The sequence below is a fragment of the Echinococcus granulosus genome, assembly GCF_000524195.1.
Source record: "Echinococcus granulosus chromosome Unknown EG_S00092, whole genome shotgun sequence".
In the NCBI taxonomy this organism is placed as follows: Eukaryota; Metazoa; Platyhelminthes; class Cestoda; order Cyclophyllidea; family Taeniidae; genus Echinococcus; species Echinococcus granulosus.
Window position 1 is genome coordinate 16,182 of NW_020170472.1, and position 11,069 is coordinate 27,250.

Consider the following 11,069-nt stretch of genomic DNA (forward strand, 5'->3'; position numbering starts at 1 on the left):
AGCAATAAATGACTATCGCTGCAAAGCCCAATTTGATCCATTCACTTGATCATGCGGTAAATTACAAAACTTGACACACCAAATATCCCAACACGCAATAATCCCCACTGTTCCATGTAGATTGCTGCAGAATGTTGAGCAGCGTAGACGCGGTTTCTTGTCTTTTAAAGGCCACACATTAATTTGGACTAGTATTCATTCCATACAACTCGCTTCAATTCGGTAAACAATTAGTGAACGCATTCCTTCACTTGCTCTTGATCCTAATTATCTATCCATTTACCCAAGGACCTATTAACCCTACCATTTCACCCTTGATCCATGTAGTAAAAGATACTGTACGCCAGGCCAAATACAATATCCGTGAACAAGAATGAACGCTTTTACCCGCAAAAATTCTGCTTTGAAAGAGCTCTTGCTAATGGACAATTTTGGCTCGTTCGTTACGCATCACCCTTTTGAGCGTCCAGTTAGAGTAATATGCTTCGTGCCCTCTTCATGCATCCGGGAGCATTTGTCTTAGCAATACAGATGGGTTGTTTTCCCTCTTATTAGTGCCTCATCTAATTAAGTGGACTTTAAATGGTCCGAATTATTGGCATCTCTTTCGAGCGCTTTATGCAGTGGATACACTACTCCACTATATTGGACACTATGTTTGTGAACTCCTTACACTTAGGGAGGCTGACATTCCCACTGCATGTTAAATCAGTATCAAAAGGGTTCTGCTTCTACGTTTGAAGCAAAAAGCAAAACACTTACGTACCCTTTGGGTGTGTTTGAGAGTGAATAATGGATGTGCAAATCATGTAAAATATTCATAATCCAGTATTTACTCAAATTAAGTCAAAACATCATGTTTGAGGTCTGAGATTGGCATATGAATGCAGCATTGAAGTGTGATTTGAGAAATTTCTAAATGCGGTTGTTTGTGTAAAGTATGAAGTCACGCTTTTATTTTGTTGCCGTCATCTGCAATGCAGATTAGACCGGTCACTCACTGGAGCATACGAGAGTACATTTCTCACGGCCAAGCCCTATAGAGTCCTGATAGGTCTGCGACAATGTTTTGTAGCCATGACTCATTGTCCTCGCCCGAGGGACCCTGCTTTTGTCACCCACACAGTTAGATGGCTAAAAAATCTTTCATCTGTCAATAGACGGCTGCTCAAGGGACGGAATACATCATCCACACTACAAAGTTTATACTCAGGGAGGTGAGCTGTCAATTCTACAAGCGCAACCTCTTTTTTAAAACGATTTCTTTAAGTCGAATAATGCTAATTATTTGCGATTGGCAAATACACTTTGCACTGTTTATCGTTGCTTTCTGCATCATGAAACCATCAGCTTTCTTAGCTGCGATTTAAATTAACAAGCCGATCAGTCATGCTAGCGAAGTACTACTGCAGTACCTCTGTCTCTCCAGAAGTCGAAATATCGTAGTAACAGTACTTGGCATCTATCGCCGGTATACAGGAGGACTAAGTGGCTACGAGTGGGATTCGGATACCATGCCGGCTAGCAGAAGTATAATAAAGAACCCTTGAGTGCCCGCGAAGTCGGTTTGATGATTTAGACATACATTTGAGGGTATCTCTTATTCGAATGAAGCTAAATTTTCAGTTAACTGGAAAACTGATTTTGAGTTTGAACCCCATGTACATTCAGCCTTCCTGCAGCGCCTTTAGCGCCTTTCATATTCCTAATTTCGTGGAGTGGTTTTGCGGTTTAAATTCACACCTGGTGCCTGTGTCTGCAGCCTGTCCAAAGTCTGGTTCGTTCTGCTTTTTCAGAGAAGTAGTTAGGTCACGTTTAAACATGTCGGTCCACGCATAGGCGAGGACGACGACTCTAGAGGTGAGAGAAGGCTCCATCTCCGTGCTGAGCTTTTGTGCTAGCTAAAGTGCATATGTATTACTGCCGCATCACGGGACAAAACGGCACTAGTCAATGATTTTTTTCCAATTTCTTTAATCTTCCGAGTTTAATGGGCACTTACTGCTAAGTTAATTTAAATCCTTCCAAATTGTATTTAATTATTCGTGCAAATGTCTCCTTTGCCAGTGGATATTGCAAATTAATGCAGCGAAATGGGCTCGAAAGTGCTGTACCATGTTTCACTCCCATCCTCTTTCGAATAATAGAAAATATCTTAGTCCAACCAATTCGGCTAACTTGTGAGCAGAAGGCAAGGTATTCAACCAATCTTCAAGGAGAGCAATATCGAATTTGAAAGCTGCCTTTGCCCATCTGCCTCAGAAATGGATAATTTTAATTTAGTCAGCATTAGTACTTAACCCATTCACCAATTCCTCTTTATACTTTAAAGGCCTTGCACTGGCTGCGCTGTCAAGTAAGGAGCAGAGCTAAACATGAATGACGTTTTAATTATCTGCTCTTTTGGTTCCTGCGGACTGTTTGAGGGAGCGCGGGATTGCTTAATTTATAGCAAACAAGGAATTAATGTACTTGAAATATCTAGATAGGGAGGGTGGCATTTCTTACCTAAGCCTTTCTTAAGGCATAGTCATATGAATATAGATGGGCATTAGGAGTCTACTTTAAAAACACCTAATTACCATAATCCAATAGAAAATTTTCCAACTTTTTCACCTTTTCTTTTGCATGCAATTATCTAATGCCAAAAATGTGATTTTCACCTACGGAAACGTTATCTGGGGAATAGAGAGTAGGCAGAGGAGGCAGTACCTCCTTATCCTTCTTCCTTTGCTGTAAAAGGAATTTCCTTTAAGGCCAAGAATGAGAGATTGCGTGTAAAGAGGACTCTCTTCCTGGTGTATAAGTAAATCCTACTGCTCCTCAAAAATGACTTACTGCGCAGCAATATTAAGCCATCCTTTTTGCATCCCCATCTCACCCACTTAATCATGCAGCATTGGCTTAAAAGTGATTACAAGCAGACAATGGCAGGATCGATTACACACCATCACACCTCAGTAACCACTTCGCGGCACTTTTTGTCAGTTGCAAATAATCCACCAAGCCCATCCCATCTTACGGAGATGTTGAATGAGAAGAGAACCAAATGCCGATTGTCATCTGCTGATGCATAGAAAATGAAAAGCATTTGTGAGGCACAAAAAATAAAAATCAAAAACTGCACAGATTATAAACCAGGTAAAAGGTAGTTTATAAATCAAGAATGCTCAGAATCATCGACCAAGTTAACATAAATCTGTACATTGAGGCAATTCCATGTAAGGAATGCTGGGTAGATGGAAAGGGGATTAGCAATTAAGAGGAAAGCTTATATTCAATGCACTGACCCTTTCAAATAGTACATGGCCAGCGATGATTAAGTGACGGGGGCTTAGCACACCCATACACATAAGTAGCAGCCTTAGTTATCTAAGATTCGTAAAGAACATAGAGTCATTTGGGTACTACCCATTAGAAATTGAGTTAGCTTTCTGACCACTAAAGGCCTGCAAATCCTCTGGGACATTTTTATACTCATGTGGCGGTTATGATACGCAAAGCGACGTTCCATCAAAGCGATACCATCAACAATTTTAATTAACTTTTCACATTCCGATTTTTAAATGGTATAAAACTACTACTTTCGGGAGGACTAAAGGAGAAAACCAACACCGAAACCAAAGTATTATGTATCCTTAGTAATAAAGTTACCGTTTCAACAATCACCTCAATTCTTTTGTTGTCTCATGAATTTACCAAATTGGCTTCCATTAACTAAAAAATTGTGCGTGTACTCAATTCCTTTTATTTACATGGACCCGCATTTTCTGCAATTTGAATAGTTATCTTGATCTCGTAGCGTGCTCCTAAAGCTACTTCCTCTAATAGTCTATCAGCCCGTCTGTGCATTTTTTGCTAGTTTTGTGTAGACCTGTCATTTTATGAAGCCATGCAAAGCGGAGAGGAAACGCAAGTCAAGCTGGTGGTGTTGATGGAGGTAGTATACCTACCAGATCAAATCTAGTGGTTATCTAGATTTATTTGCCTGTACAAAAAGTCAATTATCACCTGTCTTGGATAAATGGTCTATTAAAGCCGTGCCAACTTTTGAATATAATCAGATTTACACAATTTGCAGATGAGCAGCTAACGGAAAAAAATTAAGACAGGGGTCATTTTAAAGCCTTTATTTGTGAGGCTGTGCCGCTTCTACATTCTTAGTAAATCTACGTAAACGTGAATGTCAATTGTTTAGGAATGGTTATGGGAATAACTTAACACAAGGAAATGTTTGTAGAAGCTACTCTGAGGCATCTACTTTTAAAATTGGTTGTTAATAAATAACGAATAGTGTTCAGTGAATAATGATGGTGCCGATCAGAAGAGAAATAGGTAAAGTGATTGTCGGATGGAGAGTGAATAAATGGATAAGTGGGTACGAGATAAATGCGCTCGTGTAGAGCGCCGGCCCTTTCAGTCAGTACAACGTTATCCAGACTATGCGCAGCGGCTGGCCTAACTAAAGTAATTGCACTTTAGCTGGAATTACCAAGATATGCCCTTGAATTTCGCAATCTAAAATTCTTCCGTTTTTAAGGAGGCTTATGATAAAATTTGCCTCGCTAAATCAAAATATGATATGACTTTTGCGCCTCCTGTTTAAAAATGCACTATACTGCTTAGATAGAAAATCATACAACCCATCTCGCAGTTTCTGGTGGTGTCTTCTGGGTTCGTTAGGGAGTAAAAGGATTACAACTGATAAAAGATATTTATTTTTTGGTAGTTTTCTAAAACACTATCAACTTTTTGTTTTTGAGATTTGAGAATGGCTAATAAACGCTACACTGACATGCATTTTATAACCCTTGCTTAACTATCCATATGTTTTGACTTAATATATTTGATGCATTTTAAGTGCTGGGTGAATGGTATCTCTTCGCTACATAAATGTCGGCTTTTGTCAGGCAAATTAGGTTAATCGTAAAATGGAGATGGTTATGGGTGCAATTTTCACAATTAGATTTTATAAAACGGTTCATGCCTGCCTTATTATCCTGTCCTGAGAGGCTACGGGCAGTGCTTGCAGTCCATGCTGACTAGTGGAAGTACAATGATGGAGCCATGAGTGCACGCGTAAAAAGATCTCCGTTTTAGATGAACAAATAAAATATTACACTTTCCGATGAAAGAGGATTTACATTTAGCATTTGGAATTTCTATTTGATTTTGAGTATGAACTTGCGTGCAATTTCATGCTTTCTGCAGCACGTCCAACACCTTTCAAACCCCTGGTTTTAGTGGAGCAGTTCCGCTCTATGGAGGGACGAGTGGGAGAGATTCTGTGCTTGTCGGCTTGTACTTAGATTACTGACACACCATGAAATGGAACTACGTCACTTACTGAACTTTTGCTTTTTTGCTGAACCTTTCGTGTACCATGAGTACCTGTTGCTAAACGAATTTATAACCTTCTTAATTATTCCAAGTCTTTTTATAATTGTTCCCTTTACTAGCCAGAATTTCAAGGCAAAGCCAATATAAATTTCTATTTGCACGAAACTTAACTTCCTGTAAAAAAGGTTTTGCTATTCACATGTACTTCAAGGGGAGCATCCTAAAGTTAAATGTTCTTTTTCATTAGAATTATAAATTTGATATCTTTGCAATGATTAAAGAAATATGCCAGCTGTCTTAAACAAAGCAATTTCACGTGACAGTCTATTTGCTCTGATATAATAAGAGGTGCTTTAAAAGGTGTCACATGCAGCAAAAATAATTTGTGGTCGTAACGTGCTCACTTGAGGCACTGTAGCATTGCCATCGCGAATGAAGGGATAAAGCAACAGCCTACTGCGAGCTTAGAGCTCGCTTAGGAGTATAATTGTGACAAATGAAAATTAACTTAAGCACATCTGATTTTGACCTTTCGGTCTTAGAAAAAGAACTTGTCCAAACGCGTGACTAATCGTGCCCACTCACTATCGGCCAACGATAGCATCACATATCGCTCCTAACACTGTCACTTAAAAGGGGAATGAAACATCTGCACTTCGCGATTAGAACAGAATGTGCTTGGAAATAGAGGTCAATGCGTACGAAACATGCAAACCTTGACGGCATCTATTGTGCTGGTACCAACCATTCACCACGGCATCTAGCTCAGTGAACTTTAAATCTGGACGTCAAACGCCAAGTTCCAAATAGACGCTTACCTCTGCGAATTTAGACATGAGCCAAAACACTCCGTGCAATTAAGAGAGGCAGATTTCACAGTAATATACACCACCCTGAGAAATTTGCACACTTTAAATGCCAGGACGACTGATGTTGGTCGGCACGGCTAATGGGCGTTACTACGTAAGAGCAGATCCTAACCACCCAAGTTGCAAGAATAAATATCCCTAAATATCCGTACACATTTTACTTAGCATCTAAGGAAATCACCAAGGGGTGAAAACATGTAGATTCTCCTTCAATGATGATGTGGAGCCAGTTACATAAGAACGCTGCAGTCCTTCTGAAAACCTTCTCTCACGCTATTTTTCCAGATAGCAATTAAGATCTACTGCTAACTTTCCCCGTCAAATGTTACCTTCCCCATATTTAGAACAAAATACCCAAATTTGGTCGTTTGGCGTAAACCATCTGCGAAATGTTTGGGTTCTTGCAGGACACGAGGCCTTTCTTTGAGTGCACTTTTTACTAACCAGTACGTATGACTGCTTTGGATTTCGTGATGTTTAGATGAAGCAGGCGTACCAGAATATGTTTTCTGGTAAAGTCAGATTAGGATCTTGCTTTTGATGACTCCGGCTAATGTTAAGGTCAACCTGTTCCACCCTGTTCACAGCCGGGTTGCTTATTGCTACACAGGCTGTGCCTAACAAAGGCATATTTTTAAACTATGAATGCTATGCGTAAATTTTAGCCTGGTACCTCTGTTTAAAGGACTAATAATAGTGGTAGAACAATTTCATTAACTAACTGCAAAAACGTTTCGCCTTCTCATTTCATGCTAATGTTTTCGGTCCGTGATTAGATGAAAAATGACAGGCAGTGTGCTAATTGGGAGCTATGTGAGGAAAAGACGCAGGAAATTGAAAATTTATAAATTAGTGACCATAGAATTGACACAAAAGCAATATTTAACTAAAAAATTCAGTAAGACTTCTACATTTGAATGAACTTAAACAATGGGTAATTAATGTGCTAGAATTTAACTAATAAAATTGTCCTTCAGGTTATATTCCTTCAAAAGGTGAACAAACTGGTCAAGATATCCCCTATTTGCGTGACACCTAGGCCATTGGCGATTTCAGGTGTTTAACTGTAAATAAACAAAGTCCCTCATCTCCTGTTTGCTTTTAATCTGCTCTAATGAATTTAAAGTTAGTAATAACGCAGTATTTGAGAATGCAAACCCAAGAATAGGCTATGCCAAACACTGAATTAACTACCAAATTTAAGGCTTTTTATTAATTGAATTCGTCAATTTCACATCTATGCTGAGTTGTTACATACCCTAACATTATGCCAAAATGGTGCTCTTTGACACCACATCCGGTCTTCCTATATAATCCGAAAACTGGAATACATGGCAGCACGGGTTGGTAAGAGAAGTCCTCTGACACCATTCTTGATTTTTCCAGGATAGCGTTTGTTCTAAAACCCGAAGATGGTTTGAGAGACATAAAATAGCAACGGTTGCGCCGGTGAATACATATGAGAGCTTAAGGAGTATGACGGGGACAAACTCTCCACAAACAGGTGTAAGTGCCGATAATTTAACGCCTATTTAATTTTAAATAATTTTAAGCTCTTCAATTCTTAAATTACTGCCACTGATGTCTGCAACTTCTACACAATAATAATAGGCTTATTAAATTTCCAGTGGATAACCTTTCCCTGTATCTTTAATCGGCTTTTCTAATTAAATCCCATTCAAACAAATTCGTAGGCAGAAGAAGATTTTTACCAAATGGAACTCGGCTAGCTAAATGTCGTTCAATGATATTTTAGGACATCCTGCTATCTCTGTACAGAACTGATGATACTACGCAGTTGCCGGTTAAAATAACGCAGTATCAAGGCTGATAGAACAATTCTTGGTCATAATTACCATGGATGCATTGAACGGGCGTTCGCCTGTGTAATCACGAACACTATCGAGACTGAAAGGGTGTAGTCACAAGATGGGCCTCCTAGAAAAGGAGGTCTACAATGGTGACAACGTGAGTGTCCAAGGTGTATGGCGAGTAGATGCGTATCTGCTGTTGGGGCGACTAGAGCTCCAGAATGCTCACTATTCACACATATAACACTCTGAGTGGCCTTGACCTCAACAGAACTACAAGTCAAAATGATGATGTCAACTAAAGAGAGGCCAACGAGAATGTGCACCATGAAGTAAATAAGAATATCTGAGAATAATTTTGCACAGGAATTGCATGAGAGTTGAAATGCAAATGCTCTTATGAGGCTGTAGATACTCTCCTGTGAGTTAGGAGACAGTAGGCTTGCACACACGCCACCTGAAAAAGTCTCTGTGGAAGTAATCAGGTGAATGCTCTCACATCTGTCATTTGAAGATTATAAATGACTCTAAAGTTACAAGTTTGTTTTCAGTTCACTTGTCAAGAGGACGAGTACGTCGTTTTTGTCCCTCATTGATCGAAACACTTTCCCATACTTCTAAGCAAAGCATTAATTCATTCACAGAAAACTGCAATCGTTATGTTCGGGTGTAGCAGATTGTTGATTCAATTTACCAAGGGGAGCCTACAAGCGGAGAAGATGCTCCTGTGTAAATACTTCGGTTCTTTCCTTTGAACATTCTAGAAGGCTTCAGAAGCCTCGCTTCCGTCTAGTAGGTTGAAGTTATGTACTGAAAGGCTTAAAAATGTGACTAGTAAACCACTCCGTCTTCTCCTTCTGTGACTTTTTATCAGTTTTACCTGTACCATTCCTTAGTAACAACATTCAGCTCAAAGTTCTCGCATCAGCTGTATTCTAAACAAAAAACAAGGCAGAATTCAAGCCTACACACACAGCGGAATTTGTAATAAAATACCTCTCTACGAATACTTTGCTCAGTCAACTGGTTAAATCAACTAAAGCATTGAGGCACGAGTTAGTTAGCCCACAATCACGGGCGAAAAAGAACAGTTGGCTTAGCCTTAATTGCCTCCCTCCACCAAAAGATCGGCAAGCGGCAGAAATCCTATTCTTGAAAAAAACTGGGAAGAAAACTTCTCCAACTAGTGAGCAAACTAAGTGAATTTATTTCATTACCTTGCGGTCAATTAAATGCAATACGTATGTTGCTTTAAAAGCACTGATTGCTTAAGAAATTGGATTTTAGAGGGTAGCATTCCAAACTGGTACATAACATTAGCTTTTCCATGTGATGTTATATCCCAATTAATAGTTTAAGAAATTTGGTAATTGCAAATTATTTTCTCATTTGGCAGCGCTTCCTTTTCAACACCTGAAGTGCTAAATTCTCTCTCCTTCGAATAAGTTGTGCTTCTTTTCATTTAATCAGCAGATAAAATTTATAAGTTGTTAAATTTTGTTTTTGTAAAACTTACACATGCTGAAGAAATGCCACCCTCATCGGAAAGGATTTTATAAGAGGTGTGAAGCATGTGCCCTTTTCCCTGTAAAGCACCTCACAAGTAGTGTCTGTTACGTTCCTTCTCTCCACTTTGCTGACCTTAGCACTCTCCGCAAATGGAGACATGTACACGGTTTTGCGGGTGACTCACATTTTTATAACGGCACTACCACCATTGCATTCGGAGAGGACTACGCTACGCTATTGCAATCCTGTTAGACACATTTGCTTATAAAATTCCACTGACTTGTTCGTAACCTGTTCCTTATAAATGCTTTATCTTTGCTTACCCTTTGGCAATGAAATCTTGCTGATTAAATTAAGCTCTTCGGTGCAAAGTAATTAAATGATCTATTAAAGAGAGGAAGTACGATCCATTGCTGTTTCGTGATGGTAGGTTTCTATGATGAGCACATAATCACAGCACTAATTATGAGAGCAGTAGGGGTTTGTAACTAGCTGTTTCAATATGCCATTCAATATGACATTTCTCTTTCTGCTTAATATTTGTATAAGGAGCAGAAAGATGAATGAAAAGACTTCAGATTTGATGCCTTCAATGCATTGGTCTGGAACGCATCTAGAAGTACGATGCTGTAGTACACGAGCGCCCCCATCTCTCATGTAATTTTGTTCATTTATCTAATGACTCTTAGACATAAAAAGGGTGTTGGCACTTGTAAAGTGCATCATACTGCCGATTCAGCAATCCACTTTACGTCGTCATAAGTGAGAGCAAAGAAATTGAAGTAATCTTTGCAATAGTTGATTTTAAGCCATTCGCTTTGAGGACTGACTGTTTTGACTCGAGCACTTTATATCACTCTAAGCCTTTAATTTTTACAATGTATAATTTGCAAGTTCTTAAAATTAATCCTCAAATTCAATCGGTTAATTGGCAGATCAACCTCACTGTCACCTTCTTACTGGTAGCAGGCGGAGGCTACTTCCTTTGTGCTATTAAAAAGACCCTACCTCCAAGTCCTAGAAAACATGAAAAGATTAAGATAGCGAATCCTCTCTTAAGGAGTAAACGTTGAAGCCGACAAATGATGTTTGGAATGGGTTTCTACTTGTTTAGGAATAAAACACGACATTTACCTCCAAAAAGTATTGTCTTGTTGCACACTTCACATTCATCCTTAGCTCAACGATATACAACGTAGTAGAAGACACCAGTAATCCTTTTTCTAGTTCCGCCACTAAGAACACATACCTTTAGCGGAACTCGATACTTGGAAGCGCTAATCATACCCACAGTGGATAGAATTACGGGTAGACAGCACTTTTCCTACTGGGAATTTGTGGCAGTTCCTTAGAGTCTCCACAGACACTTTTAGTGGACTAAACACCAGGATCACCAGAAAACCCGATCAAGCATAGGAGGTCCTCTGCAGTAGCTGTTTGTGAATGCTTGCTTAAGTAGGCGCATATCCCTCCAAGCAGAACGAAATTCTGGCAATGCCTATGCTCTTTTCAAACTATTCTCTCATATTGGCATGCACTC

The 11,069-nt window shown here is 39.3% G+C and overlaps 1 protein-coding gene across 1 annotated transcript; it reads right to left on the minus strand. All coding sequences in view use genetic code 11, as the record gives it.

The window, feature by feature from the left end:
* Nucleotides 1-1,697: 1,697 nt before the first annotated feature.
* EGR_07963 (hypothetical protein) lies at nt 1,698-10,814 on the minus strand (the record flags this gene model as incomplete). The annotated part of the gene is made up of 2 exons (XM_024497212.1): nt 1,698-1,901; nt 10,779-10,814. 2 exons carry the CDS (start codon nt 10,812-10,814, stop codon nt 1,698-1,700), a joined length of 240 nt encoding a protein of 79 aa, XP_024348342.1.
* Between the last annotated feature and the right edge of the window lie 255 nt (nt 10,815-11,069).